The sequence below is a fragment of the Charadrius vociferus genome, unplaced genomic scaffold, assembly GCF_000708025.1.
Source record: "Charadrius vociferus isolate BGI_N301 unplaced genomic scaffold, ASM70802v2 scaffold406, whole genome shotgun sequence".
NCBI classification, from domain to species: domain Eukaryota; kingdom Metazoa; phylum Chordata; class Aves; order Charadriiformes; family Charadriidae; genus Charadrius; species Charadrius vociferus.
The window spans coordinates 27,193-47,558 of record NW_009648948.1 but is presented as its reverse complement, the minus strand read 5'-3'; the positions used below and the strand labels follow the sequence as shown (position 1 = coordinate 47,558).

At 43.1% G+C, this 20,366-nt stretch overlaps 1 protein-coding gene across 2 annotated transcripts; it reads left to right on the top strand.

The window, feature by feature from the left end:
- The first annotated feature begins 233 nt into the window (after positions 1-233).
- On the top strand, positions 234-14,469 carry TRA2B (transformer 2 beta homolog (Drosophila)). Of its 2 annotated transcripts, XM_009887350.1 has the most exons (8): positions 234-897; positions 5,003-5,165; positions 5,727-5,915; positions 7,287-7,402; positions 8,451-8,534; positions 12,243-12,305; positions 13,107-13,180; positions 14,060-14,469. In XM_009887350.1, exons 2-8 carry the CDS (start codon positions 5,133-5,135, stop codon positions 14,068-14,070), a joined length of 570 nt encoding a protein of 189 aa, XP_009885652.1. In that variant the 5' UTR covers positions 234-897; positions 5,003-5,132; the 3' UTR covers positions 14,071-14,469. The 2 variants fall into 2 exon arrangements, with proteins under 2 accessions (XP_009885652.1, XP_009885653.1); XM_009887351.1 differs by lacking the exon at positions 14,060-14,469 and having other exon boundaries at positions 13,107-13,188.
- The last annotated feature ends 5,897 nt before the right edge of the window (positions 14,470-20,366 follow it).

Below are 20,366 nucleotides of genomic sequence, written 5' to 3'. Positions count from 1 at the left end.
TAAATACAGGCATAAATAGCGAATTCAGTTACTTAGTACTAAGTTAAACTGAATTGACTGAATCTGTTTATAAAATAGTAGGGCATTTGGTAGATTCCATTCTTGAACTGCATATATAGTAAAAGTCCACAAAAGATTTTTTTTCTAGTTTCAGTTTTGGCACTAGATTTTATCCTGGAGTTTTTAAATATTCTTCATCCTGTTCTTTTTCTATTAAGGTTAATGTTGAAGAAGGAAAATGCGGAAGTCGCCATTTGACAAGTTTTATAAATGAGAATTATTTGAAGCTCAGGAATAAGTGAAGCTGAAATTTGAAAAAAAAGAAAGTGAATGCATGCTAATTATCAGACCAGAAGTCCCACTTGTAGAATATTGAGCAATTTGTGTGAAGTGGGGAAGATGAAAGAAGTCAGAATTTGAAACGGAAGAATGAAGAAAAGGAATAAAAATGAAGTTAAGATAAGAAGTAATCTGGAATCTGAAAGCACTACGCTAAGTAATTACTAGTCTGTTTATGTGTCCCTGTATATTTTGCTAAACATGCATGCATTATCTGTTTAATAGCAAAAGTATATGCAGGGTAAAGAAGTGTCTACCAGGGAAAAAAAAAAAAAAAACCTTCTTAAAAATCTAGGCAGTTCTAATGCCAACTGCCCGGACACATAGATATGAATTTTTACCATTTATTTCACTGGAGCTTGTTTACAGACCTTAGGTAAACGAGAAATTGTGTACAAATTAGGCTTTCGATATCTGCGTGCAGGAATCCCGTTCTGCTTCCAGAAGCGGAAGTGCTCATGGGTCTGGCAAGTCGGGGAGGCACACCCCTGCAAGATCTCGATCTAAGGAGGATTCCAGGCGTTCCAGGTCAAAATCTAGATCCAGGTCTGAATCCAGGTGAGTTTTACTTCTTTTACCTCTTCCTCCTCTTCACAAGTCAGCTCATGATGATGTCAGGGGTGAACTGAAGTCCGGTTTAGCCCAGTTCTGTTTCCAGACATAACTGGTGATCTGTGGACAGTGAATACAAAGGGGCACATGTGGTTTCGGCATTCGAAAAGCTGAACTAGCGAGTTAGATCTTTTTGCAGTTTTTTCCAAGAGGTGGTTGGCTACGTAGGCTTGTATCTCTGCTGAGACGGTTTGGAAGTGGCCTGCCTTTTAAGTCTTAGAATAATGGCTAATTTCTGAGCGTGAAGCATTAGGAGCTCTAGGTCTTAGTTTTTCTGTGCCTTAAAAGAAATACGCTCATCAGCAGATTTTCCATTTTAGGTACCATTAATGTATTGCGTTTCCTCACTGGAAGCAAGGATGTTTCTGGAGTAGTTAACCGTATATTCCATGAAAAAGGGAATGGTAGAGATAAATATGAATTTCAAGACATCTGTCTGACTTTTGAAAAGTATATTTTATTTGAAAACTAACAGGCTGGGAAGCTTTAAAGATTAGACAGCTTTCCAAGCTCTCAAAAAAAAAAAAAAGTGGAGAAAGCAGCTTTGCTTACTGTACATCTGCGTTGCCACGTAACAAGTACACTATGTATGTACACTATGAAAATGCCTTTTCCACTGTAGCCCTATACTCATCTGCTAAACAAACTGTGTGCAGTGACAGAATTCCTCTCGAAACTGTTAAGAGGCATAATAGAGGCATAAAATATGCTGGTAGTCTAAAAATAAGACTATAAACGTCACTGCTGGCCACTTTACATTGGCTTTAGCAGGTGTGTCATGTAAGAAGTACATATTTAATAAAGAATGAATAGAGAAGGAACAAAACCTGTAAATTGGTGAATGATGTTATTTTCTTTAGAGTCTAGATAACTGAGTGCTGACAACGGAAATGAATGTGTTGATAGTTCCTTTACTAATTTCTAAGCATTCGGGTTAAAAAAAAAGTGGCTTTCAGCTGTGGAGCTTCCAGTTGAGCTGTTAACAGTATACTTTTTATGTGTATAAGCAATGAATTAGGCTTGCCAAAGGTCAGGCTGGAGGAGGGATGACAAGTCTAGAAGATAATTGTGCTATTAGCAGTCACCCATGACAGAAATCACTATCAAATACTGTGTTTAGGTCTCCTTGCCGGATCGAAATGATCAGTTTGAAAGGCTTTTGTGAGAAGGAAAATCCCTGGGAAACGTTGACAGCAGAGGAATGGGCTTGGTTTTTCTGTGGACTACAGGCACGAGTGTCAAATCATGCATTTGGCAACCCCTGTAGTGCAAGAACAGTATGTCAAATTAAATGAATAAGTACTTCATAGAGTAATATCACCGTACAGAGTGTGAAACTGGAGTGTCCTCTGGAAGTGCTGGTAGTGAGATGTGCATAGGAAAGCTCAGGAAGGTCCAACACCCTGCGCGAGGCAGAGTCAGCTCTGGGCTCAGACCATGTTCTCAGGGCTTTATCCAGTTGTGTTTTGAAAATCTCAGAGGATGGAGACTGCACAACGCTTTGGGGAAACATTTTAATTTTAAAATAGCAGTCAAGTCAGGACCTAGCCCAGCATGTCCTGCTGCACCTTATCCATAACCCCTAGGGATTCCATACTCTAAAGCACCGTGTTTCTCACTTGCAGAATAACCATGATAAGAATGCAATCAAAAATTGTATAAAATGCTGGAAGAAGCGAATTCAAGATCTAGAATTTACAAGAAACCTGGCAAATCGTTTACTCTTACAAGAAATCACCCTTTAAATAATACCCTGGCAACCAACTTCTTACTTTTTGATGAACAAAAGCAGAAGCTTATGACTACCACGGCTTCCTGAGCATTTAACAGCTATCTTGAAAATGCCTATGGCTGGAAATACTGGAAGGATGTAGCAGAGTCAGTGTGTTCATTAGCGGATTTGGGCAGAATTGTGTCAAGGCACATATTTAGAACTGTCATACTTACCTGTTTTCAGTCCTGTCACATGTGTAGATGTGATCATGAGCAGGTCTTCAACTCTGGCTCTCACTAGAGAAATAACCTTGTCAGAACCTCAATATTTCTTGATAGTTTCTGTTGCAAATGTATTTTTGAGTTACCAGCTTTATAAATTAAACTTTGATTTGGGAACGAATCTGTGTCCTGGCGTATTTATCCGTTGGGTTGTGGATATACTGGATTTAAAAATCTGCTTTTATTGAAGTTTTCCATCAGCAGCATAGCAAGCTTGTTATCTCCGGCTGACTCTGTGAAGTCTAAACAATTCTGAAGGAAGGAATAGGATTTTCAGCTGTGGTGGCTTTGCAGCGAAGGAGAATAATGGCAGTGTGACATTTCAGGCATCAATATAAGCAGTGCCTGTTTAAAATAAGCCTTGTTCTCTCACATAATAGATTGCCTGGTTTAGAAGTGTCCAGCTTTTGTTCAGTGTAATGGATACGGTCTGGAACCTGGAACATCAGTTCTGTGTTTGCCTTAAGTTTTGGGTTTTTTTCCCTATGTCAGTGGTTGAAATGTGGCTGTATGCATGTGTTGAACTTATTTTTCTTTATCATTATTATTTATTTCTTTGCTATCTTTCCTAAGTTTCCTAAGTTTGGGTTTTGTGGTGGTTTGGGTTTTGTTTTTTTTTTTTTTTTTACTTTCTGTTGCCAAAAATAAGTTATTCTTTCTAAATACATAGAAGTGTTGTAATGCGACATGCTGAAGTCATTTCTCCTGGACATGTATATGTGCTTCAAGTTGAGGAAGGCAGAACTTAGCTGGCTCAATTCTGACGAGGTTGAAGGCTTTTTTCTTTTTTTTTTTTTGTTTTTAATTTAAGGAGGTCCGTAATGTACAGAGTATATCTGGTACGGTTTGGCTGTCTGGTGACACTTAGTGAGAAATCCTGACCGTGGAAAGCTGTTAAATGCTCAGGAGTAAAAACAAGTTCAGGTTAAGAGCTTCATTCACGCCAGCGTAGTGGTGGTGTTAACGTGAAACACGGTTGTGCAATGACGGTGGCTTTTGGTCTTGGTCAGTACTTACTACCTGGGCTTCCACAAACTAGAGGAAGGAGATTTAAAGCACCAAAAAGAGTCTGCAGATTAACACTTTATGACTAAGGGCCTTTGAATATTAAAACTGTTCATTGCGGTTCTTAGCCTCGCAGCGATTTTCCTTGTAGATGTGTGTGGAATGCAGGTTATTCAGTGACTGCCATCAGGAGGTGAAGCTCAGGTGTCATACTCCAGTTTAGGTGCCTGCCCAGCTTTTCAGCTAAGGCTGTCTGTCGGGAGGGCCGAGGGTTTAGTAGAAGGAATTGAAGTGTTTCAGGACCTCACCTCCACAGACCTAGTGCTGTCAGAAAACATTTCTGGAACTGTTCTGAGGAGGCCTGGGCTGAAATTAGTGAGCAGTTACACCTTTGCCTAAATACACTTGAAGTGTGAACATGTAAACATTCACAAACAGCTAATGTTAAATCACGGTTGAAATACCAGAAGGTAAATAAGTACTAGGGCTTAATTTCTTCAGGTGTGTTAAGCTCTGTTTCAGGGGCATTTGCCAGACTTGTGCTTGTAGTTGTGCACTGTGTAAAAAGTGTATTTGCTTTTCAGTGTCACTGAAAGCAGTGCTGTTCTGACTGCTAGAATAAGCAGAAGTGTATGCTTTATGTTAAGTCATATTTACTCCTGTTCCCTTTTTCTGTTAAGTCTTTATAAGAAAGCCACCCCACCTGTTTTTACTTGAATGCTGTGAATATTCTAGGCATATACTGTGTCAAATCAAGATAGCTTTGTTAGGGAAAGTTAAAAGCTAACTGAAATGGAAGTTGAGGTTCCTGTTCTGCAGTAGAAATGCTCTGAGAGCATCTACAGTAATCTAATTGCAAAGATTTAGCACACAGGCCTTGAGAATAGTGACTAAATTGATTATAGCTGAATCACGTGGTACTGCAGGTTTTTAGAAAATGTTTTTTGGGGCTTTTTGTTTGTGAGCATCTGACCTATTTTTGACTGGTTAAAAAACCCAAACAAACCCAACACTGTACCTTTTTTTTCTTTTTTCTTTTTTTTTTTCTCAGATCTAGATCAAGGAGGAGTTCCCGTAGGCACTACACGAGATCACGCTCTCGTTCCCGCTCTCATAGGAGATCCAGAAGTAGGTCTTACAGTCGGGATTATCGGCGACGACACAGTCACAGCCATTCACCCATGTCTACTCGCAGACGTCATATTGGAAACAGGGTATGTCTGTTAGAAAAGCAGATGACTCATATGTAGTCCTGAATACATCCTGACATCACTGAATTAATTCATTGGGGTTTTCCAGAAAAACATTCTGCTTCCAGCTCCAGTCTATTTAAAAGATATAGTTGAGGTTAATTGTCATCTGGCTTTTGCGAAGCCGTGGCTCTCCACAAGTTTGCTTAGGATTGTGGGGTGGGGGTGTCTTATTTATTTGTCTTTTAACAGATGCCTGTAGAAGTGCTGTCAGCACGGGCTGATGTCAGTATACCTGCTATGATCAATGAGCCAATGTATGCAGTGAAGGGTGGGGGTGGAATTATGTGCTGTAATGTCATTTGTACAGTGCCCTGGCTAAGTATTTTTGTGAAAGGAGGCTTGTGTACCTGTAGGTTTGATTGTAATAGTGTCTACTAGCAAGTTAACCCAGCCTGAATCTCAGCAGTATCTTCTTCTTGTTTTGTCTTGAAGCTCTTGACAGTCACAACTTGGGAAATAACCTTGTACTGCAAATACAAGCAATTTTATTCTAATACCTTATTTATCTGTCCCTTCCTGTAGGCAAATCCTGACCCAAATTGTTGTCTTGGTGTGTTTGGATTGAGTCTGTACACCACAGAAAGAGATCTGAGAGAAGTTTTCTCCAAGTATGGTCCAATTGCTGATGTTTCCATTGTATATGATCAGCAGTCTCGGCGTTCCAGAGGATTTGCGTTTGTCTACTTCGAAAACGTTGAGGACGCTAAGGAAGTAGGTTGGGGTACAGAACGTATGGCGTGTTTGCTGTGTTCTCGGTTGCTGGGGTGTATATTCTGTAACGGGATATAGCCTGAGGAAGCTCACCTTTAAAATGGTGTTAAAACATTAATGCCTTTTGACTATATGAAATAATCATAATGCAAACTAGTCCACAGTATCTTCCCTGCCTTCTTGGGGGCTAAAAAATATTTAATAAATGTCAGTGTCTTAATCCAAAAGATACCTACTGTGTGTGAGAGGTCCGTGAATACTGGTCCCTGTGCAGGCTGAGCTGTTGTGTAATTCACAGAAGCAAACTTTGGGCTAGCCAGCCATACTGCAAACTACGCCAGCAGGGAAAAGAAAATGGAAACACAGGCTCTCTGTTTTAATTAAGAGATGAGCGTTCCTTCCTAACTCAACATGTGATCTTGTATGTAATAACAGGCATGTTCAGAGCGGAACAGACAGCCATTTCAGAGCTCTCTCCAAGAGTGCTAACGTGCATTCTGTTGACTTCTAGTGCTTCGGTCTGAAAGGGGTGGGGGGGAAATCTTTTCTGAAAATAAAAGGCCAGGCTGTACGTGGCTTCCTGGTTCCTGCAGATCTCCATGAGAAACCCCAAGAGATTCAGTAAATTGAAGCAGTGTCAATACAACAAATTACAAGACTTCTGCTTACAAGTGCTACAGAATGAACAGGGAATTCTCTACTTGAGAGGTATAGAATCCTACACTCGGGGCTAGCCCTTGGAGAGCAGCGTGCTTATGGGCTGTAATTAGGCTCATATTCTGCATCCATTCCACTTCTTCAAGTCTCTCGTGTCAACTTTTCCAAATTTGGACTGAAGGCTTCCATGTTAGGTTGGAGCTTTGAATGTAGGTCCTGCTACTTGGCAGAAAAAAACCCATGGTTTGGGTTTTTTTTTACTTAGTTGTGACTCAGATATTACTATGTTCAAAGTTATGGTGCGTTTCAAAGATTTATTGGAGGAAAAAAGACTTAAGAGTGCTCTTTTGTTAACTTCTAAATGCTTTGCTTCACGTTGTGCGTTGGAGTAGTTACATGTCCCTACATAAGCACGTTCAGGGGTTCCTCTTGATCATGCTAGAAACAGAGGTACTGAACAATTGTGAAATACTGCACAAAAAGCCCGAAAGGACCATAATGAGTCACACTTAAGGTGGTCACTGAAGCTTATATCCAGCTGACCTAGAATGTCTTACAGTTTGTGTTCAATGTTACATATAAGGCTTAAGGGAAACTTAGACATGCATCCTAACTGAGCCATTTTAGGACTTCTCTTAATACGTGAAGCAGTGGTTAGAAACTTGGTAATAAAGTTCGTACCTACAGCTAATTGTATTTTATCACTCTGTTTAGGCAAAGGAACGTGCCAATGGAATGGAGCTGGATGGAAGAAGGATCCGGGTAGACTTCTCCATAACAAAAAGACCTCACACACCTACCCCTGGAATCTATATGGGAAGACCCACTTAGTAAGTTACCTCCGTGGGTTTTTTTTTTTTTCCAAACCGGTATGGGATAGGATTAGTTGTATTGTGTTTTGTTAAAAACTATTCCGTATCCCCTCTAAGAGACCCGATTCTGTGTGGCTTTCCTTCTCCTTAGCAAGAGCTGTGCTAACACTGATGTGGTTATCTGGGAAAGCTTCTGAAAACTACAAAAACTCAACTGATAAAGAAGGCTCTTCAGAATTTAAAAAAAAAAAAAAAACTACATGCAGCCAGCCATTAATATCTGCCTATCTTTGCAGCTGTTTGGGTAGGAGGAGTTAATTTATATAGCACGTGCCTGTGACTGCGCTAGGGTCAGCCTGGATTCCAGTGAGCAGAAACCTGGGTTCCTTAGTTATGCGGCCCAGACCTGAGCTATCTAAACGTTTAAATAAACCCACAGTAAGATTTTTTTTTGACAACTTCTTAATTATTTTAAGTACCTTCAAATACTAATGTCACTTGCAAGCTCAAGTTTTCAAGAGTGAATTAACAAATACCAGTTGAGCGGCTGTGTGGCGCAGTTTGCCTGATTCACAGAGAACACTTTTGACTTAAAATTGCCAAGCATATAAATTGTTTTCCAAAGACTTTCAGCTAAGCTACTGGTTATGTAGTTGGTGTTGTGTTGAGACTGCAGGTTTGTTTTGGTTTATTTGTTTGTTTTTTTTTAACGGGAGAGTTCTTCCAAAAGGAGCTTTCTGAGAGTTAAAAGTGAATGAAGAGTTGTCACAGAATGGAATTTCTCATGTGCCTGTAATACCAAAAGGTTAAGAGGTTTCAGACCAAGGAGGAAAGTAATTGTCTTAAAAGCTCGAGCATTTTAAAAAGCAGTTATTTAAGTAGTTCTGTTCCCACCTGCACTGATGGGAAAGTAGGAGTGCTCACAGTCATTTCAACTGTGAGGACATGAGGCAATAATATAACCCAGTTAAAATGGTGTATACTTGACTGACTGTACACCTACTGAAAAGCACTGCAAACAATGTTTTATATTTTATTAAATGTAATTCTTTTTCACTGCTTGTAGTGGCAGCTCACGACGACGAGATTACTATGACAGAGGGTACGATAGAGGGTATGATGATCGTGACTATTACAGCAGATCATACAGGTGAGACAATATTTGTAATATCCAACTATTTTTTTAAACCATGCTTTCTCATCTACATTTCTACCTATGTGTTACGCAGTTCGTCCTACATATGTATGCCAAAATAGTTCATTCTGGAATCTTATTGTGAAATCTTTACCAAAATGACTGCTCAGTACAAATTAGATTGGTCAGATTGAGAAATACTTTGTGTTTAATCTGTGGCATGAGTTAGTCCATAATGTTTTGGGTTTTTTTTTTTAATCTGCATCAAGTTTTGAAAAACAAAGTCTGCTCTCTGTATTCTTTTGTTGGTTCATCTGTTAGCATTGAAATGGTGGGAACAGAGGTGCAGATCTAATATTTGAGTTGGTATTACCGTGCCAATTTATATTTTCAGCATAGTGTAATAGAAAAAAAGTGAGATGTTTGTGGTCACCAGTATCCCCTACTAATAATTATGGTACCTCAAATGTTGCCAAAAATAAGGAATTGGGGATTAGTACATTACATGTTCTCTATTGGATATTTGCATAAAGAAAGCTTTTTCAACTTACTCTGTTGGGTTGGATGTGTGTGTTCTACTTAGGACTCACACCTATTTCTGTCTGTCTTCAGTCTAAACTTCTGTGTTCGACAGCCTAGTAATTAGCTGGAGGAGGTGAATATTCAGGTGGCAAGACACATTGTCAAAGGACTGGTAAAGGTGGTACAAAATCTATTGAAAACATGGTATGTAATTGGTTTTGGTGCTAGAGCAAGTTTGTCTTGTGCATTTTCCGTTAAGACTGCTGACAAGGCTTAACCCCTGTGAAATCCTCACAATTTCTGGGATGCTATTAAGTTCAACACGAGTTCTTTTTTTTTTCTGTCTGCAACTACCAAAAGTTCCTGTAGTTGTGGGATTCTAGATAAGTATTTCTGAAGTGATTTGCAAAGATAAAATGCATCAGCAATGGGTGGTGCTGTGATTGTTCCCTGATGACAACCATGTATTCATGGAAATAGATGAATTAAAATTGTATTATCACATTACGTCTTAAAGACAAAGGAAATGATAAACTCTGTGATCTTAGCTTTCAGTGTACTCCTCTGTTGCTTCTTAGGTGTAGAAGAAAATGCCGTCTTTATACTTACACTGACAGCTGTATGGCCACTGTCCGTGACCGAGGGCAGCTGTCTCCTCCTTCTTCTCCTACTGCTTTCAGCCACTTTTTTTTTTTTATCCTTCCTGGGCTGTTGGCATTGCTTCCAGTCTGTTTCTTCCCTCCCTGCCTTGCTGTTGTCACTTAAATCGGGTGCCTTGCTTCTACAGCTCTTAAATGCTGCTGTGGACAAGGGAGGGGATCGAGGTGCTCCACATCGTTGCAGTGAACACACTTTCACAAGTGTTCTGCTTGCATTTCTGGGAAGCAGTCATTAGTGTACTTCTGCCTCTTGGCAGTCCATTTTCTTGAAACATCAGGAGCTTTGAATGTTTTTGGAGAACTGTAGCAGCTAAAATCTGAAGTTGATACTGGGCATACAGGAGTGAAGATGCGTTGGCCTTCGCCTTGCCAGCACTTGTACGTAGGCTTTCATGTAGGGTAGATGGCTCTTTGTCCAAACTTCCAGTTTGTTTTGGAGCACGAGGAACAAAAACTTGCTTGGGATAGTTAACATAGCCTTGTCTCACTTCATGTTCTAAAGGTAATTAACTGAAACGTAGTGGGTAAATTAACTGAAGCAGCTTGCCAGAGTGTTGGGGAACAAAAAAGACTCGCAACGTAGCCTGCTAAGCAGTCTGTTAAGTGGTGCTTCTAGCTTGCTTCTCCCACTTTCCATTGGGGTTCTGATGTAAACAAAATGGCAAAGGCACTTAAGGACCAGAGAAATGCGGTGTTTGGTCTTTATTCTTGCAGTTCTTCAGAGTACTGATTTCCTTATTCTCTCATCAAGGGTCAGTGAAGGTGTACTGGTTGTCCCTGAAATCTGTTTGTTGCTTGTGTGTTCTTAAAATGTAATTTATTCCTTGTTTAGATCGCGGCATGACCTTAAGTCTTTAGTGCTTGAAGTGTTACCTTTTTTATTCCTGATAGTGAACAGTGGCTCAGATGTTTTTAAAAACATTATCAGAAGTTGTTCTGGGTGTGCGCTAGCGAGAATAGTTGCAGATTGTGATAGTGACTAAGTAAGAAGTGGTGTGAGAAGATGGACTGCTTCAGTTAGTGTAGTGTGTTGGAATTCATGGCCGTGCTTCGGTCCAGCTCTTTGAGACAGCCACGTGCTGGGAGATGTTCTGACCTTCCTATGTGCTCTCCCATCCTGTGTCTGTTGTGAACTAGGGCTTTCAGGGTGGAAAATACTCAAAATATTGACAATTCAGCAAGGGTGACTTCCATTTCCTATCTTAAAAAAAAGGGGGGTGGGGGAGACACCCCACAGAAACCCCACACCCCAATGTTTTAAAGCTCACAGCAGAACCTTTATAATGTCTTTTCATAGCAGATATTGAGAGAGTGAAAAGTAAGGCGCAAATGGTTTGTGTGTGGCTACTTTAAAAATATCCTGGTCTGCCCCGGTTAGATACCTACTTTCTCGTCCTGCAGATATTGCTCATTTGAGGGGGAGAAAAGAAGAGTGTTGTGTATGTTTTGAGTCCTTCCTTGGGGAAGGGAAAGTTAGAACTGTTGAAAAAGCAGTAAAGCATTGCATAGTAGTACTCCACCCTAGAAAATCAATTGCTAACAATTACTTTACCGTCCTTGCCCTCTGTGCAATGAAGCCTTAAGGGAAATGCAATTTCAAATGGGAATTGTCATGTTAAAACTTTTTGATTTCTCCGCATTGCTGTGGGAGGCTTATATCTTGGCTGGAAAAGTATCTGTAAACTGAAGAATGACCTTAAAAACCCAACTTGCACAGTGGCTATCTACCAAAGCGAGAAGATTTTAAAGAAAAACAAAATAAAAAAAGGAGGCCTGCTGATTGAAAGTGTGGTGTGGTGTTTGGGGGTTCTTTGTTCATATGTTCTCTCTTCATATGATTTACGGCCTTTTTGAGCTGCTGTGAGACATCTGCAGCAGCGACTGTTCCATAATCCAAACTCTGATTGAGTCTCCTCCTGATAATGTTTTACCGTATCTAAATCTGGGGAGGTACCGGCCCAACCACTTAATATTGTTAAATACCATACTGTATTGTTTCAGTTCTAGGCAGCTTCCCTATAAGGAGAAGTTGTACCTCAGTTCTTAAACGCCCTTGTTTAAACATGATTGTGAAGTGTTAAAATGTAAGAGAGTGGGGTTTTCTCTCTGCCTCCACCTTGGAATCCGATTTTTCCTCAGGACAGGAAATTGCTACTTTAAAAAAAAAAAAAAAATAAAATAAATAAAAATACAAAGTTGATTGCCTGAAGTGGGTAAGCATCTGAGAATAGAAATAGTCTTAGAAGCAGAGGGTGTGCTAATCTTAAAATGTTCCTTGTTGGCGCGTATGATACTGTAAAATCCAATATTGGTCAGCTGGAACGTGAGTCCTCTTTAACTGCTCCTTGACACCAAGTTTAACCAGCTCATTCCAGGAATAAAAATGAAGGTAATGAAGTAATTAAACATTATCCAGTGTAGGAATCAACATGTTCTTGTCTTCACATCATTTTCCTATGCTTGATGATGCTTCTTGCTTGTACAGTGAACTTTTTGTTTATTTTTAAAATTTTCAAATGTCATTCTGCTTTTGTATTCACAGAGGAGGTGGTGGCGGCGGTGGAGGAGGATGGAGAGCTGTTCAAGACAGGGATCAGTTTTACAGGTATGATAGGAAAACTCTCAGTGTCTGGTCGACAGTGGAAATAATCTTGCAGGAGAAATTTTTTTAATATTCTCTGAATCATGTCTAGGATATCTTTAAACACATTAATAGAAGCTGGGTGGATGCTGAGCGCTTGCGGCGCTTTAGCAAGCAGTGCAGTTCACTTCAGAGGTTCCCTCATTGCCATGTAAAGGGCTGAGATTAGTATAGGGACAGCTAGTGCAGCTTTGCACAGGGAAAACTGTGACTTATGCCGAGAAGTCAATGTCCTGAATGTTTGGGTGTGTTTGGTTGTTTTTGGGTTTTTTTTTATTATTGGGGGATTAGTGGAATTAGGCAAGGAAATGCAAAACTGGCGAGTGCCTGGGTTGGAGGGGCTTGGGGGTGGGGATGGTTGTAGCAGTGACTGCTACTCAAATCAACGCTTCACCTCGGAACAGATAATTTAGATTCAAAGTGAAGGTGCGCGATGTGGCTTACACTGCATGTTTGGGGTGCTCTCGGCTTGAAACTCTGAAGCTGCAGGCAGCCAAATTGTGAATGCAAGAGAGCTTATATTTCTTTTATTGGTCCAAAGTAATACTACTATGACCCGGTAATAAAAAGAGTATTAAGACAATTCAAATCTTTGCTTTGTTAGCCGGTAGATACGGTGATCAGGTATTTATGTGCTCGTTAGCTTTCCCAAGTACGCTCTTCTGTACGCTGCTTGATCGGGTTAGAGGTATCCACGTAAAGCTGCTGCCACTCATCTGCCACGGGCATTAACGAAGGGATTGTTTCTGTTGCCATCTTTCACAGGAGGAGATCGCCATCCCCATATTACAGCCGAGGGGGCTACAGATCTCGATCCAGATCTCGATCCTATTCACCTCGTAAGTAGCCGTAGAGCTCGTATATCAAAAGCAAATTTCCGCTTTGCCTGAACTTCTTCCTTTGTGGTTTTGCATCCATAAAGACTATTCGACTTCACTGTGGTTATTTTTATTATTTTTTTTTTTTAACCACAGTCCCTTTAATGTTTCAGTGAGCAACTGGTAACTTTGAGGACAGAGCAAATATTTAGTTTGCAAAAAAGTAAACTAGGTAATACCACTTGTTGGGAGAAGAAGAAAAAAAAAAAAAAAAGTCAGAGGTGCAGTTTCTTTCTCCAAAACGCTTTGAAAACAGGAGTTTGTAGTATGCCGACAGTTTGGGTACCTCTAGGACAGCGAGGCCAAATTCCCAAGCCTCACGCCTTCTAATGCTGAAACTAAATTTCCCAGTGTAATTTGCTAAAGAGGAAGCTAACTTCACCTGACGTCCAAATAGTGCTTTTTTTTTTAAATTTTTTCCATACTTATTTGCATGGAAGATAAAGCTGCATTTTGATGGCAGCCAGTTAGTAAACCACAATAGCATTCCTGGCGTATTGCCTTTGTAAGGGAGTGAATGAATAGGTTGTGTTCTCGTGTTTACCCTTTGTGTCCGAAGGAAAACAAGTGTAACCGCTTTTACTGAGAAGCAGGGAGCAGTCACACTGCGAATTCTCCTTGTGCGCCGAAACGGCGGTGCCGGGCATGTGACGGGAATTGGGGGGTTTCTACACTGGCAGTTGTACCGACTGCTGGACTTCATCAGAGATGAGGCACAAGGCTCTCAAATTCAATACAGAGTTGAGGGGTGGCAGTAAATTTAGACAGAACTCATCAAAATCTGAGTCTAATAAGAAGTCTAATAGTGTGTGTATTGTTTGGGTTTTTTTTTTCTTTCAGGTCGCTATTGAAGCATGACACGTAGAGGAATTCCTAGCTACAGCCTTTGAGTTGAAATTGCAAGTTCGTGGACAATATTTTTTATTGTCTCTTCTGTTTAAACAAGTGAACAGTGCCTAGTGAATAGGTGACTTTTACACCTTTTATGAAGACTACTTCTGTGATGTTAAATGCTGTTTCATTCTGCATATTTGTGTAGTTTGGTGCTTTGTTTCAAGTTGTGTTTGGAAAGGAGTATGTTTTGCATGTATTTTTTTAGTCTCCAATTTTGACTCCTGAAAGGTTTCTATTGTAAAGACAAACTGTTCAGTTAGTTTTTTCTACTGATTCCAAGGTATTCTGAAGATCAAAACCTGTGTAAAATGCTTTCAAAAAGTAAAAAAAAAAAAAAAATAAAATAAAAAGAAGTTTGGTTTTTCTCTTCCTACTTACTTTTGCTGAGTATAAGTTATGGGTTGAAAAGAGACCGCAACACTCGTGCGATGTGTTCTGGCGTAATGTTTAAAGCCCAGAAGTAAAATTAATCCTAATTCTGTGTTGCTGGGCAGTTGTTCTCTAAATGTAACACCTTCAGGTGTGTAAACCCGGTGCGTGGAGAAGTCCGTGTGCAAATTGTACAGCGGCAGGAGGAAGAAACCTCATTGAGCAGCACCGTACGCGTGGAGCGAGAGAGGCGGTAAACTCTCGATAATGCTGATGAGCTTTGAGGTGGGTGAGCTGTTGGCAGATTATCGCCTGTAACATGTTGACCTTTAAATAAGGAGAGGGCTTGTGTGGATGTAGGTAACCGTACACTTAGAGAAGGCAGTGAAATAACGTTTAGGCTGCTTTGATTCTTCTTATTTCTTTGCTGATGATTGTCCTTTCTTGTAAAGGGTACATCTTTAGCTGCATACGCGGCTAAAACACAGTGTAACTCTCAAACGCTGCTTTCCTACCGGTACAGTACCATTTTGCCTGCTCAGATTCCTGAACTTCATACACTTAGAGGAAAATTCTCTGCATGATTTGACAGTGCTTCTGTCAGTCTAGAACCTCCCTCGGCCTCATGCCCCAGCTCCAATGGTGACCGAGCATAGAGGACGTAGAAAACAAGAGCGGTGAGATGCTAGGCTACACCTGCTGCTGTTCTCTCGGCTTTTGAACACAACTTCCTGTGGTTTTTTTTCTCCTGTACAGCAATTTCCACATTTTTTTCATGGACTAAGAGCAGTTACAGGACCCTGTTGACCTTTATGTGATGATATTTTCCTGGATGGGAATGGGACAGACAACTGTTCTCCATGCATTTCTGTGCCCCTTCTCCTCCATCATCGGGTTTTACTGTGGGTTTCAGATCTAGTTACATCTTTGTATGGAGGTTCTCGGTAATTTTACTCTTAACTAGAATAATTTCCGATTCTGCTGTATGTTCTTTCAGAGGGGGGGTGGAAGGAAGGAGCAGGATGACATGCAGTGTTTCACAGGTTGGGGAGCCGTGGGTTTATGTGGTACCATAAGGCTGTTTTTCCTTTCTGAGCACCATCTCACGGTTGTCCTGCTTTGGTTCTCTTAAGTCCTACTGAGCTGAAGGTTTTCCTACAGACACTTCCAAGAGCTTGCAGCGGAGGATGAATGATCAGGAGCCGTCCCTTTCGTTAGAGACTTTATGAGCTGCTGCGCTGGCACTTGGCTGTAAAGAGATGTGCCACCAAAGCCACCGCAGCTTGGGATTTAAGTGGTAAGCCTGTTTTACCCCCAAATTTTTATTTAGTGGGAACTACAGAAATAGTCCTGTCAGCCTAACCAAAAAACCAGAGGTAATCTCAGGGCGAGTGCTGGCATACCCTTGAGCTACATCCCATTTCTTTCAGGAACAACTGGTCATTTGCTGTCCCGCGAAGGCTGAACTGTGCTTAAGCCTTTTCATTAAGTGCTTCTGAAGTCAGTTCCTCATTTTTAAAATCTGCACAGAATCATTCGGTTTGGTTTTCAGCTGTCGAGTTATTTATCCAATTTGAAAGTTCTGGGGTAAACACCACATGGTGTACTTGTCATACTTGCCTAGTAAATCTATGCAGTTGGATCTACAATCTAATTATTTTTTTAATATTAGGTTGGAGGAAAGATTCATTGAGCTTTTCCGTATCAGTTTACGGTGAGAATATTTATTTTTTATGTAGAAATACTGGTACACTCATTTCAGGGACTCAAAAAAATTGTGTTCTCTACTGATGTAGGGGAAAAAAAAAATGCATTTCCCCCTTTGCTCTCGGGAGCAAAGTTTGGCAAATTACATGTGATGGCACGAAGTGAGAGACTGAGGAAAGACTGAGCATCCCCAATCCCCGCGCCCAGTGTGAGCGTTCCGGGGCTGCTGTTCCCCTTTGTGGACGCGTGCGGGGCCGTTCCCAGGGATGGCAGAGCTGACCTTTCTCCTCCGCAGAGCGGGCGGTCTCATCGTTCTTTTGACCGCATTTTCTTAGTCACGGTCTTGGCCTTCCTTTTGAATCACTCGGTAGGGGTTGACAAACGCGGAGTCGAGAATGCGTGTTCCTTCCGTAAGCGTCTTTATGTTTTAGCAAAATCGGGATTTCGCAACTCCTGGTGCGGTTCCTGGCGGATGAGTTTGTCTGACAGCACTCTTGCTGCCAGAAGAGCATCCTCCCACCCCCTTCCCCACACGCTGGTACCCGCTACTTGTGGTCAGGCTGAGACCCGCGGGTGACAGCGTGCTTTTTATCCGCAAAGGGTACAAAAGGAGACGGGGGTGTTGTGTCGGCGGGAGGCGGCATGCCCAGCTGCACCCTAAAATCCACCTTAAAGCTGTCTCTAGAGTTTGGGAAAGCGTCGGCGCTACCTTACAGTGGGGGAGAGTCTTTTTTGTCTGGGTGTTTCCTGCCGCTGAATCACTCCCAAACGCTCAGCGGTCCAGAAAGAGCCCCTGGTCGGATGCTCCCACCCCCCACCCCGGCGTGTGTCATGTTGCCCCGTTACCGCGGGAGTGACGGATTGCTGTGGTATGCGATGATCTGAATCACTGCTGGACGCTCTGCCAGCGTGTTAACGCAGAAATCCATCGCAGGGGAGGGGTTCGGTACCCTGAAACCCCCCCCCTCCCCCCTCAATGCGGCAGGGGAGCATCCTCTGCCGCCGCGGCTGGCGAAGCAACATACGCTGGGGTGGGTGTGGGATTTTTTTCGCGCCCCCTTTCCCGAGGAGGAAAACAAAAAAAAAAAAAAAAAAAAAAAAAAAAACACTTTAAAAGCACGTGGTGGTGGTTGGGGAAAAAGGAAACCGGGCGATGTTTGTGCCGTTTGGCTGCTGGTCTCTTCCCCACCGCGTGCAGGTGGAGTCTCCTCCCGGTGGGTTTGTGCCTCTCCCAGCGTGAGAGATGCTCCGGTCCCTGCACGGCCCCTGAGGGGGTCCCCAAGAAGGGGTGACATAGCTGGAGGGAGGGTTGATATCATCAGGGGTAGTCGTGGTTTTGGTATATTCGGAAAAAGAACATTATTAAAGGTGGCTTTCAAATACAAATAAACTTGCAACTGGGATTTAAAAGCGTCTGGGGCCAGTGCGGCACTGAAGGGAACGGGGAACGAGGGGCTGTGACTGCCCTGGCATCCCCGGCACAAGCGACGCAGCTGCTTCCCACCTCCCTGCTGAGCCTCCCGAGTTCCTAAAAATCGGGTTTTCCCCCAGCAGCTCCTGAGCTCGGGTTTGAGCAATTTATTTCGTGGTTCCCGTTTGGGTGCCAGCAAATCAATCGCGTGAAAGGCAGGCGCTCCTGCTCCAACAGAGCCAAGAGGAGCTGATTTTATTTTTTTTTTTTCTTTTTCCTGATGGATATGGCTCCGTAGGGCTCACTTGGATGTCCGTCTCTGGCGCCTGGCCTGTGCTTGGTCACCTTGGTCCTCCAAGACGTCCCTACCTTCAGCGCATCCCTACCTGAGCAAGCAAAACGTTGAGGCTGTTGGGAAGGAGCTGATGGCGCATCACTACTGACGGTCTCTGTCCATCGTTAAAAACTTATGAGTTATTTTTTCAGTTGTGCTTAGCCCCTGTAGGGGTGTAATTAACGGAGAGCCAGTTATTAATTCAACTACCCGACCATGCTAGTTACCTTCCCAAGTTTTAAGGGTTGATGACCTGAAAGCTTCTGAAATTCTGTTTGTATTTAGAAGATTTCCACTCATCTCCAAGCAAGCGGTGAGCAAAACCTTTCCCCTGTGGCTTGCAAAGTACAGAAGAACCACCAAATCCTGAATTGGTGGGGTGATTTTTTGGGTTTTTTTTTTTCCCCACCAAATCCTGGCTTCTTTTTCTCGGCTGCACTGTTCATGATGGGCAGTCTCTCCCTCCTGAGGTGGGCTGCCTCAGCGCTGCTGACTGCAGCCGGTTCTGCGATGCTCTTCACTCCCCTCTGTCGCAGCTTCTAAAAGCCGAAAGCTGCTTTCCGGAAAGTTCATCAACATTTTATTAGACTTAAATTCCAGATCTCCGGAATTTACCTCCCCTCCTCTCCAGCCACCTCCAGCGCTCCCCTCATGCCTGGTGACAGTGGGAGATGGTTCCTGGAGGACGTCTCCCTTGGGATCATCCCGAGGTCCAGCTTGCTGCCTGCTCTTGCCAAAGTGTGCTGCAACCTCTGGAGCCCCTCTACTGATGGAAATGTGATGGCTTCACCAGCTCCTTCCCGCTGGCTGGAGGCAGGACCCACCTCCCCATTCCCAACACCCTCTGGGGATGGATGACCCGAGGAGGGATCTCAACAGGGATCCTTGTTAACAGGAGCCCAACCCTGAGTGCAGGGCCCAGTAAGACCAGTCCATCAGAAAAAGGTCTTGAAACCCGATGGATGTCGACCTGCCTGCTGGGGGCCATGCTTACCAAAGGCTGGGGAGAAAAGAGTTGTGGGCCAACCCAACCGTTCATCCCCAGCTTGGAAGGAACTCGGGAATGCCTCAGGGTTGGATGTGGTGGTCCCAGGTGTCTGTCCAACCTCTGGCCAAGGAATGGTACCACCTCCTCCTCTTCCCATGTCTGATCCACCAATCACTGAGGTGTGTTTTCACCTAATTTCTCCTGGTTTTTCCAAGCAGCCCTTCACACACACGCACAGAGGCCACTTATCTTCTCCTCCTTCAGACTAAACAAACCCTCCTTCAACTTTCCCTCGCTCTCATGTCTATTTGCTCTTTTTATCAGTCTCGCTGCCTCCCGGACTCGTTCTGTATCGGCATCTCTTTCCAGAGAGGAATGACCTCACTTGCACATCCCACCTGCAGGGCTGCCTGGAGAAAAGGACCTGACTTTCCTGCTGGATCCACCTTTGGGATCACTTTCCCCGGATGGTCGTGGCCTCGCCAGCTATTTTGTACCAGCGCTCTTAAATCTTCCTCCTCGAAGCACGTACTTCCCGTAACCATCTCATCCAGACCAAGACCGGTCCACCAAAACTCTGGGAAAGAGAATGTCAGTGCCATAGGGTTGGGAAAACATCTGAAGAAGGTGGTTGAGCTCCTTCTGCAGCGCCAAAAATCAGGAGCGGGAGGGATGAGATCAGGCAGGAGACTTCTATGGTACCTCCAACTCTTTTTTTTTACCTCCGCGTAAAGACCAAGCGACGACTCAGAAATGAATGTGGCAACCTGTGGGCGCTAATTACTCCAGAAACCTCGGGTTCCTCCTGCCGCATCCCAGTGGCAGTGACCTCACAGGATGGACCGGCACCTCCCTGCCCCGCTGTTTGCTGCGGAGGAATTAAGGCCTTGAAGGAGAGTAAGCTTTTTTTTCAGAAAAGGCCATTAGGGACACATTTCAGCCTAAAAAGCACCCAAAATGCTGGGGATGGAAGAGCACCCAGCCCCGCTGCCCGACGGCAGCCTGGGCAGGAGCTGCGCCCAAAGCGAAGGGCGAAGAAATCGGAGGAGAAAAGATTCTTCGCCCCTGCCAGAAACACGTTTTACCTTGCAGGATGAGTTAGGAGTTTCTGACTGTACTGCTTGATTTTATTTTCATGACTACTGTTTAGCAAATTGACCCCACGCCTCTCCTTCTTTTAGAGATGCAGTTTTACCTACAAGGCGGGACGGAGGGCGTTTCGTTGTCGTCCGTCTCCCCCCCCGCAGCTTAAATTTGGGGGAATTCGATCACTCCATCCTCCCCCCCTCTTCTCCAGGAGAGGACGACTGGCCCTAGGGCACAACACTCTGCTCCAAGGACACTTGTCCCCTCCCGTCAGCCTGTATTACTTCTGCACCTTATTTTAGTCACCGGTGACGGCCCCGACGTGCTTCCCTAAAGATTGGGGTTTGTATTCTCAAGA

Bases quoted from the DNA above. Each gene is read 5' to 3' on its own strand.
- TRA2B (XM_009887350.1), top strand. From the start codon at position 5,133: ATGTCTACTCGCAGACGTCATATTGGAAACAGG. The intron at 5,916-7,286 runs GTAGGTTGGGGT...CACTCTGTTTAG, and splicing joins ACGTTGAGGACGCTAAGGAA to GCAAAGGAACGTGCCAATGG. The intron at 8,535-12,242 runs GTGAGACAATAT...TTGTATTCACAG, and splicing joins TATTACAGCAGATCATACAG to AGGAGGTGGTGGCGGCGGTG.